Below are 19,002 nucleotides of genomic sequence, written 5' to 3' on the forward strand. Positions count from 1 at the left end.
GGCTTATTAAAAAGCTCAGCTCCGTTTTATTACAGCTCAAGGTAGAGAAAGTTAAAATGTAAGCCCCCATTTGTATTTAAAATTAACTAAACTCTGGATTAATCCGCACAATCGTAAACTGGAGGTAGGCGTGCAGACGTGGATAAGACAAAACTCGGTGCATCCAAGCCCCCAGGCACAGCGCGCACACTCTCGGAATGTGAAGGCATTTATGAAGTCCTTTACAACATGCAGTCAAAGAGGTTAATTGAAAAATTTCTTAATGTCATTATGAAAGAACTAGATTAACCCAAGTTAATTCACTTTATTGTTCAAAATAAAGAGGAATAAGCACTGAACTCACTTGCAAATTTGGGGCGTGAATTAGGGGTGAGATGTTGTCTTTAAGGACTCTGCCAGTTTAATTAAGATATGGAAAATTACTTATTGTTCTTCACCACTAAAGTGCTAGGAATTAACAGGCAAATGTGGTGCCTGGGCCTTTCATATCTCCACCATGTGTGTGTTTGTTTAATACCCATAAGACTCCGTCATTAAACCTCAGGCACGGATTGGGCTTGTTCTCCACTGGCCCTCCCGCTTGTCCATGCACCTCTGTGAGCCGAACCGGACGGGGGAGCCACAGAAAACGCTTTTATTCAGGCTCCTTGTAAAGGCCACAAACAGTGTTGTCAGCATGCACGTGCCCTCCTGTCTGTGCCTGCCTTCGAAGCGCACGGCAGGGCCAGGACGGGTTGCCGTGGGTGGGGACTGGTCTCCACACCCGCAGATGGAACTGGTACTGAAGGGCAGTGATAACTGGCGGGTTCCTCCCATGAATCACCTCCTGTCTGCTCTTCCTTTAGGAGGTGTTACTGAAGCGGGCGGCAGACCTGGTGGAAGCCTTATACGGAATGCCTCACAACAACCAGGTAGGTGGAGGGCGGCTCCCCTCGCCCATCCTTCCCCCCATGCCAGAACCCGTGGGCAGCCGGTGTGGCTCCAGTGTGGGCTTTCTGGACACAAGGCATGCTTTTCCAGTGACTCCACAGGAGGCTGATGTGAGAACGGCTTCCCATCCTTGCCCTCACACTAGGTTCAAGTAGAAATGATGAGTTGGTGTCAGGACCCAAAAGCAGAAAAATTTGTCACGGGGGGAGAGCACAGCCTTGAAACCCATCTGCAGTGTGCAGTGGCGGGTGGACGGTGTTGGTGCCACTGGGAACCAGGGAGGGCTGGATGGGCGCCCCACAGTATGCAGGGCAGAATAGAGCAAATATTGCTCCCTTTCTTCTTCTTCTTCTTTTTTTTTTTTTTTTTTTTTTTTTGAGACAGGGTCTTGCTCTGTCACCCAGGCTGGAGTGCAGTAGGGCAGTCTCAGTTCACTGCAACCTCCACCTCCCAGGTTCAAGCGATTCTCCGGCCTCAGCCTCCCAAGTAGCTGGGATTACAAGCGTTTGCCAACACACCCGGCTAATTTTTGTATTTTCATTAGAGATGGGATTTCGCCATGTTGGCCAGGCTGGTCTTGAACTCCTGACCTCAGATGATCTGCCTGCCTTGACCTCCCAAAATGCTGGGATTACAGGTGTGAGCCACCGTGCCCAGCCAGATACTGCACCCTTTCAAAAGCGTCAATAAATGATTTTCCTAGGGGAAGCTCTTTGCCCATTAAGAAATAGATTTGGTCATGGTCTGGGCAAGGGACAGTGGGATGCCTCCACCGTGGGTCCCCGAGAGTGCGGCCAGCTGGGCCGGGCCTGGGGTGACAGGCTGGCTCCCACTTGCTCCTGCTGCAGGAGATCATCTTGAAGCGAGCGGCGGACATCGCCGAGGCGCTGTACAGCGTTCCCCGCAATCACAACCAGATCCCCACCCTGGGCAACACCCCTGCACACACGGGCATGATGGGCGTCAACTCCTTCAGCAGCCAGCTAGCCGTCAACGTGTCGGAGACGTCACAAGCCAACGACCAAGGTAGGCCGGCGTGCTGGGAGGACCCCTGCCCTGAACGCTCTCCGCGGGTTGGTTGAGGCCTTAGCTGAAGAGGCACGTGTCCAGGGCCGGCTGGGGAATGTCCGTAGTGTTCCGTTCTCTCTGGCTCTGCTGGTTCCTTTGCTCAGGAAGACCTTGCTGCAGGTCCTCCCAGCCAGTGCTGGGCTAAGAACACTCAGAGAGCCCAGTTACTAAAAACGGCAGCTCCACTGGATGCCATGCGGGTCACTGGTATTTGCTAGAAGTTTCCCTCAATGTGTTCATAAGCGACTTTGCTTTCCTTGGAAGACTGGGCTAAGCCATAGGATAGCCATGGCCTAGGGAGCCGAGGGGAGCCTGCTTGGACGCACTGCACGGCGGGATTTGGGTCTAAGTTTGGAACGAATCCATGGAGAGAGACTCCCATTTCCCCACTCCGCACCCCGTCCCACGGTGCAGTGACCTGGGCCAGCCAAGGCTGCTGCGTCTTGCCGTTTGGGTCCATTTTAGTTTTCCTCATTGAAAAGCGCGCAGGCAGTGATCTTAGAAAACACCTCACCTGTACTGCTGATTTTGTTCCCATCCGTTCACGCTCCCATGGCAGGAATGAAGCTTCCATGTCCCCCGACCGCCCCCATGTATAGAAATAGCAACCATACAAATGAAGACCCCCAAACAGCCTTTCAGGGGAAGTTACGGCCACAAACAAGCTCTCCTTGTCAGTCATGGCATTTGAAGGTCTACAGAGGCCGAAAGTTCACAGAGCGTGGGGGCACAGACCAGGAATCCAAGCTGTTGATAATTGCCTCTAAAGAGAAACGTGAAAGCCACTGACGGTGAGATCGAAGCATGCCCCGGCTGGCTGTCGAAGCCAGCAGAGACAGGATGGGGCTCACGGTGAGACAGTGGCAGCAGGGTTGGCGTGATAAGGTCATCCGAGCTGGCAGCAGGCGCTAGAGCAGGTGGAAAGCACAGGGTCAATTAGCAATGTTAATATATGATATAGATTCTCGGGGAACCCCCCCCAAGTGTCTGTCGCTGATAATAATGTTATTTTTGGCCGGGGGGGGGGGATTTCAACAGTCGGCTACAGTCGCAATACAAGCAGCGTGTCCCCGCGAGGCTACGTCCCCAGCAGTACTCCCCAGCAGTCCAATTACAACACAGTCAGCACTAGCATGAATGGATATGGAAGTGGCGCCATGGCCAATCTAGGGGTCCCTGGCTCGCCTGGATTTCTTAATGGCTCCTCCGCTAACTCTCCCTACGGCAGTAAGTGTCTGTTTTTGTCACACGTCATCACGCAGATTCATATTCACTACCGAGTCGAGTGTGTGCATTGCTTGGATGTTCTGTGATGTGAGCTACTGGATAAAAGGAAGGGTGGCCCTGGAGGCTGGGCATCCAAATGGCGACCATAAATTGACCCAAAATGGGCCCAATGTGATCTCATTGGAAACCAAAACAAACAAAATCGGAACAAAATGGGCTGCTCAATTGGAAGAGAAAGTCCAGTGCAAAAGAGCTTGCCTGTTATCCAGAGCGTGGCCGAGCCAGACGCATGTCATGTTTTGTTTTCGTGCCCCCGCCCCCCGTCTGAGGCGAGGCCTTCGGTGCCCTCTCGCCGTGGCGCTGTGCCGCGGCCGCGCGTGCTGACCGTGTTTGCTTTGTTGCAGTAGTGCCGTCCAGCCCCACCATGGCAGCCTCTTCGGTCACCCTCCCTTCAAACTGTAGCAGCACACACGGCATTTTCTCATTCTCACCTGCCAATGTCATCTCCGCAGTGAAACAGAAGAGCGCCTTCGCGCCCGTGGTCCGGCCCCAAGCCTCTCCTCCTCCTTCCTGCACCAGCGCCAACGGGAACGGACTGCAAGGTGAGGGTGGTGCGGGGCCGGGGGCCAGTGCCGGGTCCTCTCCAGGGGTGGGGATGGGAGTGGGGGTGGGGGCTTGGCCTTTCTCCTGGCACCTCTGTGACCGCTGCATGTTCTCCCGTGGCCCACCTTGATGCGCGCCACCTCTGCCTGGTGTTCAGAGCGAGGACCCCTGTGCACTGAGCCCCAGAAAGAACCAGATTCCTCCTCTTGGTTTTTGTCCAGCTCACCCTTCCGACGGCACCTAGTGTACTTACGGTGGAGCACCCTGTGCCCCTAAGGGGGTGGGACCACGTGAGAGAAGGCGGGAGTGCGGTGAAGGTAGCTGTGGTCATTGTCAGTCTGATTCAGCCAATGGGCCTTTGCCCGGGGCCTGGCACTTCTCAGCGCAGGATGCAGCCCTGCCCATAGCTCCTGGGCTTGCAGCCTCCTGTGCACAAAGCAGCGAGAATAGCCCTGGCTGGGGATGGCGGGGCACCATACCACCTGTGGAGCCCATCTCAAAATCTACCTACCCTCGTTGTCCCGAGGCTGGGCCTTGGTTCTGCACCTTATCTGCTGGACCACACGTCCAGCAGGGCTGCACTGTCTTTTGCAAAGGGGTGTGCGTCTAGACCCAGGGCCAGGTGTGTACTAACACCAGGTTGCAGTCCTGTCTGTGGACAGGAGCTGATTTTCCTACGTGATCTCTTTGAAAGAATCAAGAGGGAGAAGGGCCGGCCCCGAGGGCACAGCTGTCCACAGATGAGGCCACACGGAGTGGGCACCCTGTGCCCGCCCAGCGCCTGGCCCATCTGAGCTGTGCAGGCTGCACGTGGCCTGTGATGTGTGTGACGGGCAGAGCCATATGGGTGCCCCCAGGCCTCATGAACTTGTGAGTGGCCCTTTGTGAGGTGCTGAGGCCCGCAGGCACTTAATTAAGTGGCCGTCATCTGGCCTCTTTCAGACACCACCTTTGGTATATGGTCCTCCCAGTGACTCAAATCCAGTTACTCCTTTAGAAACATGAACCCATTCAACCAGTATTTACTGAGCACCTACTATGTACCAGGCTCTCTGCTGGGTGCTGAGGACGTAGCCGCGGAGAAGACAAACTGGCCCTTTTGTGAAGTCGGTGGCATATTTCACTTTGATGAACTAATGCTCAAAAAAGGAACTGGAAAGGTATCAGTGATTTGAAATCATTGTCTTCACAACATCCGTTAGCGTATGAAGGGACGCCCAGGCCCCCGAAGTGCCGCCGACTGGCCTGCGTGCCATCAGCGGGCACCACACCAGGGTCGCTGCAGAGGCAGGTGGTGAGGTGCCGCGGCCCTGCCCGCGACATGGGGTCAGGCCGGCTGAAAGACGGCACCTCCTACGCGGTGTGTACGCACAGGGCTTCCAAACCATAAAGTTGTAACGGTGAGTCGGAGATAAATTAATATTGTTGAAATTAATGAACTGAGAAATTGAAGCTCACGTCACTACATGAACAATTGTATTAATATGTTATACATAAATTAATGAGAACAATCATTCTGACAAAAATTAAACAACACTAGCGGTAAAAGATTTTAAATTACATTCGTACCAGGAGTTCATGTGAAAGCGTCAGCCCCACTTGGCGTTCTCGTGCAAAAAGTTTTCTCTTCTTTCCTGAGAAGAGAAAAAAGGTCCCGAGGTGGTGCCGTGACTCACGTCTCTCCGTGGCCCTTGCCTGGAGGTTCCAGGGCAGGTGGGCTGTGAGTGGCTTTGATTCTGGAGAGCCCCTGACTCACCATTACGATACAGAGAGATGACCGCACGGTCAGAGCCCAGACCTGGAAGCAGAGGGGGAGACTGAGGCCAGTCTGGTTCTCACACAGGGAGCGAGAGCAGGGCCTGTGAGCCGGCCTTGGCTGGCATCACGGGAGTGACCAGGCTGGGTCACCTCTCTCGACAGAGGGGGCTCCGGGCCTCCGTTGGCTTTGCACCTGTTGGCAGTGCGCCGGTCAGTGCGGGGAAGCTGCAGCCTCTGCACACAGCAGTGCCAGGAGCCCTTCCCTTTTCCAAGAGAAGCCTTTGAGGAGGGCTGCAGGAGGGGCAGGACCGGAGGTTTTTGTCCCCACATGCGCCCCCACCTCAGGAAGCAGATTCCCCAGCACACCCTAACCACGCCTGAGGCTGGTGGATGGAATTGTGCAAGACCAGCCTCCCAGTTGAATAGCGGGGAAGGGCAGCCCCGCCCGCGTCGGCGGGAGGGCGCGTGGGGGAGCCTGCAGTAACTGCTCTGTCCTTCTGTCTTGCAGCTATGTCTGGGCTGGTAGTCCCGCCAATGTGAGGGACTTCTGTTTACCTTCCGCAGCACCCAGCATCAAAGGACGGACTTCAGGGGACACGTTTAGTATATTAAGACATGCTGATGGAAACAGTATCTTCAAAAAAATCAGCAGCAATTGAAATGCTACAGAAGACTTTGTTTAAAGATTTTATTTAAACTATTAAGAATCAACATGCAAACAGCCTACTTCTTCATGAACAATTCCATTTTATTAACTGAACTTTTCTCATATTTTCACATTTCTCAGTCCTGAAGAATAAGGAAAACAAAGCGACGCCTATTTTGTATAAAGTTTCTGACTCCGTCTTGGCCATGTCTAGTAATTGCTATGTGTTGGGAGAAACTTTGTGAATGCACCATTTTGATGATCATGAAACAAACACTGATGAAAAATGCCTCCAAACATTTTTCTGTACTCATACTTAGATTCACAATGGTTGTGTATCTCTATAATGTGAAATATTTTTTTGTGGTGATAAAAAGGGGGCCAAGGAGGTATGAGCCATCAGACTGGAAAAAAGGATGACTATATGATGAGGAGAAACTGGGGTGGCAGGGAGGGAGGGAGGGTTTATCATTGCTTAACTTCATCTTAATGAAATGAAACTTTGTAACTTATTGTAGTTAGAAATTGTAACTTTGATATTGAATTCTCTTGCCTTCAACAAGCACACTGACAGAGAAAAAATGCTACTGTCTGTTGGTTCCAATATTCTCCCACTGCTAGAGCTTCCTGTTAAGCAAGTGTGATCTGCAACATTTTTTCAACTTTTGCTAGCACTGTATACTATTGCATTCTTAGGCTACTGTGAGGTCTATGTTTCTTGTACCAGAAATTGTCCTTTTGACTTCTAGATCCTCCTTCCCTAATGTGTTTTGTATGTGGTTATAAAATTGTAGACTTTTGTGATTTTGCCAAAGTTGTAGCTAAATATTTATACACTTGTCTTGAATTTTTTTCAGATCCACTTAAAATATTTAGAAAAACAAGTTTTATTCCTTATGTGTCTTATAAGGAATGAAATGGTCTTCGTTTGATACTTCCTTTCCCATGAACACTTGCAGTTGCTAAGGGACTTTATTTTGTAACATATCAATTATAAATATTGTATTTATCTTTGAAATTTTGTACATTGCTTTTCCTGCCTTTTCCTTTTTCTTCTTTCTCTTCTGTATTGGTTTTTGATCATGGCCTGGTGTTGTGATACTGGGAAGAGCATTAGCCAAGAACTTGTCTCTGATCTGTTTCTTTAAGCTGAACCAGTGTCTTTACATTTCATTTGTACTTCAAAAATATGCTATTGTTTAGACTTTCCATCCTTTTTTTTTTATTTTGAGGAAAAGTCAAATTCATTGTTTATTTTTATATTATTTTTAAGTTATCTGAACAAATACTTTTGAAACAAAAGTTTGTTGTATAGTCAAAACAAATCGGTGCCACCCGGCCGTGACAAATCCTAGTAGATCCTGTGCATGTGGAGCGGCCGCGAAGAGGCGACACCATATGGGGCTGTGTCCTTATTTTATTTTATTTTTTTGTAGAATGTAAAAAGTCATTTTAGATGCCACCCATGACTTTGCCACATAGCTGAACTGTGTTTACTGGAAAAATTCAGAGGCCTAAAGTTTAAAATAAAATTTACTTCTGATGTTTTAATTAAAATGTTTGCCACATTAACTTCTCTGATGCCTTAAAAGTGGACTCTTCTTTAAAGAACCTTTGTGCTATTTTATCACAGGCTTACACTACAATTGTTAATAAATACTTCATTTGGAGATGTATGGTGTACAACACACAAACACACACAAAGAAGCACAAGCCTGCTGCATGACCCGTCTCTCCTTTCTGGGACTATTTCTGCTGCGTCCTGCACCCTCCTGGGCCCACCTCCGATTCACAGAGGTTTCGGGGGACCCAAATCACTGCTGGTTTTCAATTTTTTTAAAACAATACATTTTTGTGGTCAGTTCCAACAGCACTGTCCGTACTTTTAAAACTGGAATGACCTCCTTCAGATATCGTGCCTCTTCGTGCCAAACCCACAGTGAGACCAAAAGTGTCAGGTGTTTTTTTTTTTTCTTTCTCCTTTGCACTAAATGCTTTGCAAACAAAGCACAGCAAACATTTTGCAAACTGCAGCAGAAATCGAATTTAAAACAAAAAGGAGGGACTTTAAAATACCTTCTTGACAAAAATCAACAATGCACAACTTAGAAAGTGTTCATTCTAGGGACAAAATTAAATAATGTCCCCAGGAGTCAGCAGGTCACAGTCTGGCTTTGTGATGGTTGACAAGGCCTAGCTACATGGGAAAGCCGGAGAAGTCACTTTGGAACTAAATTGCCTCCGTTTTATTTTGTATGAGTAAGAGTTTGATCTACAAAAGAGCTCACATGGACGCACTGAGAACGCCTGCCAGCTTCCCCATGCCCTCACTTGGTTTGTGTTTTAGGTTAAGTAGTCAATGCCCACATCACTTCACTGTCTCAAGACTGAGCACTTCACTAAATAGTAGATTTTACTGTTAAAGACCCTACAATAAGATTGTTTTATCTGTACATTTTTTCAGATATTTAACTGTATAAAAATGTTCATTTTACACAATATTTAATTAAAGTATTTCTTGTCTGTGAATTTCACTTTTGGTAATTTTCTCTGTTTTGATTATTAAATTGACAACACTAACATAAAAGTTATATCAGGGGTTTCATTTGCACATACCGGGTTCTGAAGCTGCAACTTGGCCAAGATAAAAATGATCCACAGAAGAAGTTTCCACAAAGTTATCCAGCCTCCGTCTTCTAACCTGCGTAGAGAGAGAGGTTCAGCAAATTGTCACTTACGTGGTCCTGACCCCCAGAGGTGCCATTTGTATTCATGCTGCACTCTGGCTGATGTTTCTATGTCACAGATGTTCTGTGGGCCACAGCAGCACTGGGGTGACACAATCACTGTTCCAGCACTTGTCTTTGAGAACTCAAACAATCCCAAGGCTCACTGAGGGGCTTCATAACCCACTCCCTCCAGACCTTCTGCCCCAGCTCCTCTGCTTCTGCATAGCGCACTGGGCAGGTAGAGAACAATGGCTCCAGTGACCCCAGACACATGCTGCTTTTGGTTCCATGGTTGGGTTCCACTGGGCAAGAAGCAGGCTTAGGAGAGTGAGCACAGCAGCAAAGGCTCTGGATGGGTGTGCAGATAACAGGGCACCCAGATGCTGTGCTGCCTACGGTCTGCAAGAGGGGCATCATCGATTCCACTGCCACCACAGTGGCAGAGCAGACCCCATGCACTAGCCCCGGGCACTGCTGGCTGCACGTCGGTAGCCAAATGCACCAACTATAATGAGATCTGCCGTCAACACTGAGGTTCTAATTTACACACCGATGTTCAGCTCCTCTGAGTTTCCCATGCTCCCATTTCACTCAGTATTTTTTCATTTTCTCCTCCATGAAAGGCTGGGTTTGCATGTTTTGGCTTGCAGCTTTATAACACATACACATAAGTGTGATCCAAATTAGTACTCACAAATGTCATCTTAATTACTTGTTCTGCTGAGCAAAACAGGAAACAATTATTCAAAACATAAAGAAACTTGTGAATACCTTTTTCTCCTGTCATTGACAATCAGGTTGTCATTTCAGCCTTAAAGAGACAGCAAAGAGAGAGGCTTATAAGGTACAAGCCTGAAGCCTGCCCACTCCCCTCCCCTGCAGGCTCCCTTCCAAGTGGCTGGAGGCTGGGGCTGGGGCTGGGACAAGCAGTTGCTGGGCAAGTCACCTCCTTCCCACTCTGCGCTGGTGCCACGAGTACCCAATGCCCTGTAACCCGGGGACAGAGAAATTATTTTATGTTTGTGTTTCAAATCAGAAGCAAGAACTGCCTTCTTTCAAAATGCATGCCAATTATTGTCAGGCCGCCTTTTAAGGTCTTTCAAGCTTTTAAAGATTATTCAAAGCACTTGAAATGGGCTTCAATCTAATGCCTCATTTCATTGCATTAAACAGCCTAGTTAATAAAGAATCAATATATTCAAAGGGCAAGGTTATCTTTTGTCTATAAGGGGTGGTGTCATTCTGAGCCTTTTATAGTTCAAATGCTGAAAAAGACCTCATGAAATCCATACTCATCAAGTGGGTCAACGCGAGCGGTGAAGAGGCCCCTGAAAGGGAAGAAAGGCTGCTCTCTTCTAAAACAGCCCACGCCTTATCTCGCTTGCTCGGAGCGCCCAAAGAAGTCCTCAGAAATGTCAATTTCTCATCAAGACAAGAGGCCACGATGATCATTTTTTTCCAGAGAATACATACAATTAAGAGAATGCAGAGAGGCGGTGGCAGCAGTGATTTGTGGCTTACTCCGGCCCCACGAGCTGCGATCTCCCTCCCAGCAGATAAAAAGGGTTGTTGATAACTGAAGTGTCAATATGCCGAAGAGTGATTTTTGAATGTGACTCCTTGTGCTTTGAGCTCGCTGGGCCGATCCCAGGCCCTGATAACGGCGCAGCTGCCAACGGACACCACAGGTTGGCCCTCACAATTAATGCCATGAATAAATCACACAAAAGAGTTGGGATGCTTTATACTCGGTGAGACAATCCCCTGTTTTACCCTTCAAGGATTCCTTTTATGTTGGAATAAGGTTGCTTTTAATGAAATTTAAACTCATCAGAGGAAATCAAAAACCTCCAATCAGATTACAAATTGATTTTTTGGTCATTTGTCATGTCCCAGTGTAGAGTCGTAGGTTTCACAGGGAGCGAGTTGCCGTCGTGGTGGGGCTGGGAGTGAGCATGGACGCAGCTCCCGCTCCTATCCCTGGCCTAGGGACAACCCGTGGCTGGGCTCCTTGGCAAGCAGAGGCAGCCCTGGTGACTCCGCCTGCCCCACTGAGTGCAGCCAACTGAACCTGTGACAATAACAGGTGCCAATCATGGTGAATCCAGTGGCAGCTTTATAACCTGGGATGTCATCCTTGGCAAAATTCACAGTGACTTCTAGGTCTGCACTCACAGATCCACGGATGGCCCCAGAGACGTTCTCTGCGGAGCGCCGTCAGTTTTGGTGAGTCCTCACCTCATGCCACCCCACCCCAGTTGGCTCTACACCACCCCACAGACAGCTGCACACAGGATACAGAAGCATGCGGGCTCCCAGTCCCCATGTGCCAAGACCTTGAGATCTGGGCAGAGAGAATCTTGGCTAAATCCCATCCGGCATCCAGTGGAAGCCCCAGTGCTCTCCTCGGCAGTGCGTGCCCTGCCCCCCAGGCCACTCCAGGGTGGTGTCCCCCCGGAGAAGACTCAAAAGCATCTGAGGCCACCACCCTCCAGCCTCCCAGTGGGTCTCCTGAGTGCCCTGGATGAACCTGCGCCCTTCTCACCCCTGCATGGGGGCACCTGGTCAAGGCTGAGCGGGGAAGCTGAGGTCCCACTGAGTTTCTGGTACTTAGTGGGAATCTAAGAGGGCATTTTGTCCCTCCTGGAAAGACTGGGGCCAGGGACAAAGTGAGGGCAGGCACTACTTCAGGAGGAGGCGAACACTGTTTCTGATTCAAGATCCCTCAGAGACCATCTCTTAAATATAGTCTCCAAAGTGAGTCAAATATTCCACACATCTAACAGCAATACTCACCTTTGCCGCCCCTGATGATCTGCGGAGCACTTTATCCACATCATCTCTTTTGTCCTCCCACAAAGCTCTATGCTGGAGCTGGCTCCCCACTTCCAGGTGGCGAAACTGCAGTTCAGAAAGTTTAGATGATAGGCCAGGGTCACCAGGCTGAAAGGACCAGGGCCCGATGCCAAGTGACGTCTCCAATCTCCAAACCCTACCCTCTCTCCACTGATTTAGGTTTCAGGTATCTTCAGCAAGAAAGACTGGCCAGGCATGGTGGCTCATGCCTGTAATCCCAGCACTTTGGGAGGCCGAGACAGGCGGATCACTTGAGGTCAGAAGTTCAAGACCATCCTGGACAACATGGTGAAACCCTGTCTCTACTAAAAATACAAAAAAATTAGCCAGGTGTGGTGGTGGGCACCTGTAATCCCAGCTACTTGGGAGGCTGAGGCAGGAGAATGGCTTGAACCTGCGAGGCGGAGGTTGCACTGAGTTGAGATTGTGCCATTGCACTCCAGCCTGGGCACCAAGAGTGAGACTCTGTCTCAAAAAAAAAGGAAGGGAGAGGGGGGGAGGGGTATCTAAATGGAAGCAAGGAAAGAAGTCACACTTCCCTGAGAAGATTCTAACCAAGCCACCCACAGGGTTTGGAGTGCCTGACTCAGCCAAGGCCACCTGTACCGGCCACAAGTGGAAACTGGCTTGCCCGGTGCAGCTCAGCTGGGAGTCAGTGGGCTTTGCCTCAGAACATAACCAATGTCACACATCAATGCTCCCAAAACCAGAGGCAGAAGACCATGTCTCCCAGGGCCTTTGAAGCCGCCAGGAGGCCTCGGAACCTCTGGTTCCCTGTGCTTTCCGTGGGTTTCCTGGGGTCCACATATGGGGCTGGCGAGCCAGTGTGGGAAGGGTACACTGAGCCCACCCCATGGTGCAGGAGTGGGACGGAGGTGCAGGCTAGGACTGAGGCAGCCAGAGGGGCTGGGCTGCAAGGGGTTAGGCCTGCAGCTGGCACTCAGCAAGGGCTCAATAAAAGTTAGCTTCTGTGACTGCCAACAAGGTAATAATGGGCTAAGGATGGAATGAAGAAGAGGAAAATAAGAGCAATCATGATTTGGAGGGTAGACTTGCAATGAATAACAACAATATCAAACGTGTTGGCTGAGAAAGACAAAGGATCAGAAGGGGACACAGGTATCTCTCACCAAGCTGCCCCATCAGGCCACCCCCTCTCCCAACACTCCACATTGACGGTGGGCCATGGACGATGAGGGTGTTGGTACAGCTTCCTCAGCCATCACAGCATTCGTTAGCTAAGCCAAATATAGAACGTGTTTTTCCACCTATAAGGGACCAGATTCTTCACTGCCTGTGCTACTATTGTGGGGCTGGCAGAACACAGGACTGATGCAGGGAAGGCGCCATCAGGAAAGAGAGAAAAGATGCCTGTAACAATCTCAACAAAGGGTTTATATTCTTCATATACAATAAGCTTTTGCAAATCAATAGGACTCAATGAACACCCTAAAGAAAAAAGAGGCAAATTTACAGTCCATTCACAAGGGAACAATAAAAGTGATCAAGAAGCTTGGGAAATTATATTCAACCTCATTTAAAAATACATATCAAATTAAAATAATGAGATGAATTTTTTTAACCTATTACATTAGAAAAGATTTTTCTTAAAAGCGAATACACAATGCTGTTGATGGAGGAAGGGTATTCTTACAGTTGTCGGTAGAAGAGTGAATTGGTACAAGCCTTCTGGAAATCAGTCTGACATATCAAGAGACTTAAAAATATTCATATCCTTTTTACTAATTCCACTCCAAGGAATCAATCTGAAAGAAATAATCAGATATTAGAAAAGACTTTAAAGTCCAAAATTGTTAGCTATGGCAATATTTATCAAAAAATTGGAAAGAACCCAAATGGCTCAAAATAGGAATTGGTCATTAAATTATGATATAGCCATTATAATGGAATATTATATATTCTATTAAACCATAAAGATTATGTTTTTGAAGTATATCTAATAAAATGGTCAACCTCAAATGACATAAAATTAGGTAAAACAAGCATATAATACTGTTTATATAGAACATAATTCCAATTCGTAAATTTCTGTGTAGAGGGAAAATAAATAATATATAAAAATATACATATATTTAGAAAAAATACTGGTCAGAGTTACGGCAAAATTAACGGTAGGTATATCTGGGAGGTGAAAACTTACACATTACGTTAATATTTTCCAAGTTTTCTTGTGAATAGACAGGCAGAGTTATGTGTTGGAGAACACTGCTCACTGTATCACTGTCTCACCACTCTGCCCTCCTACTACAGTGAACGAGGTAGCGGGGACAACTAACTCAGAGCCATCAGATTGGCCTAGAACACTGAGGCGTGATGGGATGGGCGTTGGTGCATGGCTACCTGGAATCTGAGCTGGGGCTGACATAGTGCTAAGAGAGCAGACACCAGACTGGCAAGTGGGCAGGAAAGAGGAGAGTGCGCAGAGGTGTGGAGATCCGGGCTGCATGGTACAAAGGGGAGAGAGCCCAAGGGAGGAGTCCCCATGAAGCCCCACTGAATTCCTCGCTCTGGCTTTCTCAGCATGCCTCTGGGGCCTGATACTATCTTCACTTTTATCTGAACTTCCTGGAGGAAGCTTCTGCTGCCTGCAACCAACCAGTTACCGACCGGGCAAATTAGGGGAAAAAAAATCTTAAAATTAGCATTATAAGAGAACCAAAAATAACTTACAACGTATGAGGTTTAATAAATACATTTAGCAAGATTAATGCATACAAGGTCAATATACAACTGTATTTCTATGACAATAACAGTATTTTTATAACAGGAATTTTAAAAATGCCATTTAAAAATTTTCAATGCCATTTACAGTAGCATTAAAAACAGCAAATACTTAGAAAGAAAGCTACCCAAGTTATGCAAGATGTCTGCACAGGAAACCACAAAATTGTACTGAGAGAAAATTTTAAAATCTTAATAAATGAAGGAATATACCATATTCATGGATTGGAAAATTACCTGTTGAGATGATGTCAATTCTTCCTCCCTAAACTGACCTACAGATTTAGTACAATCTCAATCAAATTCCACTAGGTGCTTTTCTTAAAATTGATAAGCTGATCCTAAAATGTACTTGGAACTGTAAATGATCCGGAGAAGCCAAGGCAATTCTGACGGAGACAGAGGCTGGAGGATTTGAACCACCCAAACCAACACATCTTATGAGGCTGTAATAACTAAGACACCTTGGTACTGGAACTAGAACAGACAAATAACCTAATGGCATAGACCAGAAACAGACCTCCTATTCACGGTCACCTGATTGACGACAAAGGTGGCACTGAAATGCAGTGGCAGAGAGCAGCCTTTCCAATAAGTGGTGCTGAGGGTAGTAGAAACACACATGATAAAATCTAGATTATGCCCTTCTCACACACGTGAAAGGACAAACTCAGATGGTTGGGCACCCTAAGACATGATGATTCCCCAGCTCTGAAGAGGAAAGGAATAGTGTATAGAGACAAAGTGAATAGCTGATGTTAAACCAAGGTTAAGAGAACACCCAAGATCTAGCAATGAGCCAGAGCTATGAGCACCCACTTGCCTGGGCAGGCTTGCAGGAGGGAGGACCTTTAAAGGGAAGAACAAAACCCAGCCCAGTTCCCCTCCAGCTGACTCCTTGGGCTTGTTCACCTAGGGCTACATTAATGCCTTGGACAGGATGGAGACCCAGAACTTTGTGGCAGCTCTCACAGGGGAGTTGGTAAGAGTAGGCAACCTCAAAAGATAGCTGTTCCGAAACACTTTCAAAAAGTCCTATGGTTTTATTGTTAAAATAAATTAAAGATCTAAATCAACTAAAAAATCCCATGTTCATGGATTGGAAGACAATATTGTTAAGATAACAACACAAAATTGATCTACAGATTCAGTGCAATCCCTATTATAATCACAGCTGGCTTCTTTAAGGAAACGAATAAGCTCATCTTAAAATTCATATGATATTGCACCAGATATGGAATAACCACAAAATACTCTTGAAAAAGAACAAAGTTAAAGGATTCCCATATTTTGATTTTAAAACTTACTACAAAGCAACGGCAATTGAGACATTGTGGTACTGGCATAGGATAGACATATCAATGAAATAAAATTGAGACTCCAGAAGTATAATTACGTATCTATGGTCAACTGAGTTTTGACAAAACTGCCAAGGTCTTTCAATGGGAAAAGAATCGTCTCTTCAACAAATGGTGCTGGACAACTGGAGAGGCACAAGCAAAAGAACAAAAGTATATTTGTACCTCACACCATATAAAAAATTAACTCAAAACAGATCAAGGGCCTAACTCTAAGAGTTAAAACTGTAAAAACTCTTAGAAGAAAACAGAGGGCTCTTCATGACCTCAGGTTTGACAATGGATGTGACACAAATCTTAGATGTTATACCAAAAGCATAAGCTGCACAAGAAAAATAGATACATTGGACTTCACCACAACTAAAAACTTCTATGTTTCGAAAGACACTATTAAGAAAGTGAAAAGACAACCCAAAGAATGAGAGAAACGATTTGCGAATCACTTATCTGATAAGGGACTTGTATCTAGAATATAAGAAGAACTCTTACAAATCAATAATATAAAGACAAATCACTCAATTTAAAAATAGGAAAATGACCTGAATAGACATCTTCTCAAAGAAGTTATACAAATTCCTAATATCCATGTGAAAAGATGCTCAACATCATTAGTCATTAGGTAAATGCAAGTCCAAACTACAATGAGCTACCACTTCACACCCAATAAGATGGCTGTAATAAGGAGGTCATAATAACCAGCGCTGGTGAGGATGTGGAGAAATTAGAACACTCACACATTGCTGATGGGAATTGGAAACGGTGTCGCCACTTTGGAAAACAGTCCAACAATTTCTCAAATGGTCAAACACAGAGGAGCCATATGACCTAGTATTTCCAATCCCAGGTATAGACCCAAGAGAAATGAAAAACATATATTTACACAAAAACTTGCACATGAATGTTTCTAGCAGTAGTATTCATAATAGCTAAAAGGTGGAAACCACTCAAATGTCCATTATGACTTTTTTTTTTTTTTTTAGACAGTCTCTTACTCTGTTTCCCAGGCTGGAGTGCAGTGGCACAATCAAGGCTCACTGCAGCCTTGACCTCCTAGGTTCAAACGATCCTCCCACCTCAGCCTCTTAAGTACCTGGGACTACAGGCATGCACCACCACGCCTGGCTGATTTTTGTATTTTATAAAGAGATGGGGTTTTGCTATGTTTCCCAGGCTGGTCTCAAACTCCTGGTCTCAAGTGATCCTCCCTCCTCAGCCTCCTGAAATGCTGGGATTACTGGTGTGAGCCACCATGCCCGGCCATGAATGGATTTTTAAAACATTGTACATCCATACAACAGAATTATTATTCAACCACAAGAGGAATGGCATGCAGAAACATGCTACGACATGGATGAATCTTAAAAACATTGTGCTGAATGAAAGAAGTCAATAACCAAGAAACTCATATGTTTTCATTTGTGTAACGTCCAGAACAGACAAATCTATGTACACAGAAAGTAGAAAAGTAGTTGCTTAGGGCTGGGGGACATGGGGTGATGGGGGTGACAGCCAAGGGGTATGTATGGGTTTCTTCCTGACGTGATAAAAATGTTCTAAAATTGACTGTGGTAGTAGTTGCCCATTTCAGTGAACATGTTAAAAAACCATTAAATTGCACACTTTAAATGAGTACATTGTATGGTATGTGAATTATTTCTTGATAAGGCTGTTATAAAAAATTAAAAAGCCCTGTAGTTTTATCAGAGCATAAAAAATGAACATTATCTTTCATGAAGAATTACTCTTCAGCATTTTGGTGTTCTGGGGAAACCATGTTTCCTGGAGCACATGGCCAGGACTCATGCTGCAGGCTGGCACATGGGATCCCAGGGCCTCCTGAGTCTTTGTCCTAAGCTGGCCAAGACCCCCCCCACACAACCTGCTCCCCAGGACGGGCTGCTTGGTGTCCACACACCTTGGAGGGGGAAGGTGGTCTTGTAAGGCCCCTATTGACCCATTATCTCCAGGCCACCAAAGTGGAGATCATGGCTCCTAATTCTTGCCTGGGGTGAGACCAAGGCAGGTCCACACTCTCCACAAGGTCCCGGCCCCACGTGGTGCCAGATGGGATAGCCTGCCCCCTCCCCAGGTGGGATAACCTGCCCCCTCCCCAGGTGGGATAGCCTGCCCCCTCCCCAGGTGGGATAGCCTGCCCCCTCCCCGGCCTGGACTCTGCCAGGGCTCTCTGGAGCCCACTCTTGGTCCTCTGTGGAACACACATACACAGGGCTTCTCCTCGAAGGTCATTTCCAAATGATATGAAGAAAAAGCAAAATCCTTCCAGATGGCTTTTTAAAAAGCAGTTTCATTATTTTCTAAACATTTCAGAATACTCAGTTCCACTATTTTTAACATAGTTCTTTATTTCTTACATTCCTTTAAAACTTGTTGTCTCTTTCAGTTGGATCTCAGGAGTCTCAGCAGATGCCACCCCTGCCACCCTGCTCTGAGCCACATCAGTGTGTCCCCGGCGGATGGTGGCAGCCTAACTGGTCCCCTCACTCCTGCCCTTGCCCTACAGCTCTGTCTCTCTGTGTCTTGACACCATAGCCAGAGGGGCCCTTAAAATGAAAGGAATAACACCCTTGTTGCACCCCCTCCACCAGACCTTCCAAGGGCCACAAGAACACTGAGGGTCAGCCACTACCCTGCCACACCTCCCTCCTGCAGAAGCTCCTGCTTGAGGCTCTGCACTTGCTGTTCTCTCTCCCTGGAGCTCTCTTCTGCAAAAGCACCTGCTGTGCTCCCCAACTCAGGTCTCACCCCCGGCCCAGGGAAGCAGCCTTGCCTGCCTGTCTAAAACTAACCCCCACCCCAAACACCACACATATACCTTACCCTCTCCCTTTCATTTTATTTTTCTCCTTAGCACTTACACCATTTAATGAAGTTCAGGTTTGACTTAATTAACTTCTGTACTTTCTCCCCATGAGAAGGGAAGCCCCCTGAGGACAGGGGCTGGTCTGCTTGGATTATTGCTGCATCCCCAGAACCCCAGCTTTTGCAAACCACATTTTCATGGAAACAGTGTTCCTTACTGTGTCTTCAACCAAGGCAAGGGTTCTTAACCTAGCTAGGTCCATAA

General features: G+C 47.1%; 1 protein-coding gene across 4 annotated transcripts in view; it reads left to right on the forward strand.

Moving 5' to 3' along the window:
- The window catches only part of EBF3 (EBF transcription factor 3), a 125,851-nt gene extending 118,879 nt beyond the window's left edge, over positions 1 to 6,972 (forward strand). The window contains exons 12-17 of one of the 4 annotated variants that reach the window (XM_032175024.2): positions 846 to 911; positions 1,779 to 1,956; positions 3,037 to 3,225; positions 3,630 to 3,827; positions 4,876 to 4,988; positions 6,095 to 6,972. In XM_032175024.2, coding sequence (XP_032030915.1) covers positions 846 to 911; positions 1,779 to 1,956; positions 3,037 to 3,225; positions 3,630 to 3,827; positions 4,876 to 4,988; positions 6,095 to 6,112 — 762 coding nt within the window. In that variant the 3' untranslated portion in view covers positions 6,113 to 6,972. The remainder of the gene's footprint in view (positions 1 to 845; positions 912 to 1,778; positions 1,957 to 3,036; positions 3,226 to 3,629; positions 3,828 to 4,875; positions 4,989 to 6,094) is intronic. The other 3 variants (XM_032175040.2, XM_032175049.2, XM_032175075.2) reach the window with 3 other exon arrangements.
- Positions 6,973 to 19,002: the final 12,030 nt, after the last annotated feature.

This window comes from Hylobates moloch, unplaced genomic scaffold (genome assembly GCF_009828535.3).
Source record: "Hylobates moloch isolate HMO894 unplaced genomic scaffold, HMol_V3 SCAFFOLD_3, whole genome shotgun sequence".
Taxonomy (NCBI): domain Eukaryota; kingdom Metazoa; phylum Chordata; class Mammalia; order Primates; family Hylobatidae; genus Hylobates; species Hylobates moloch.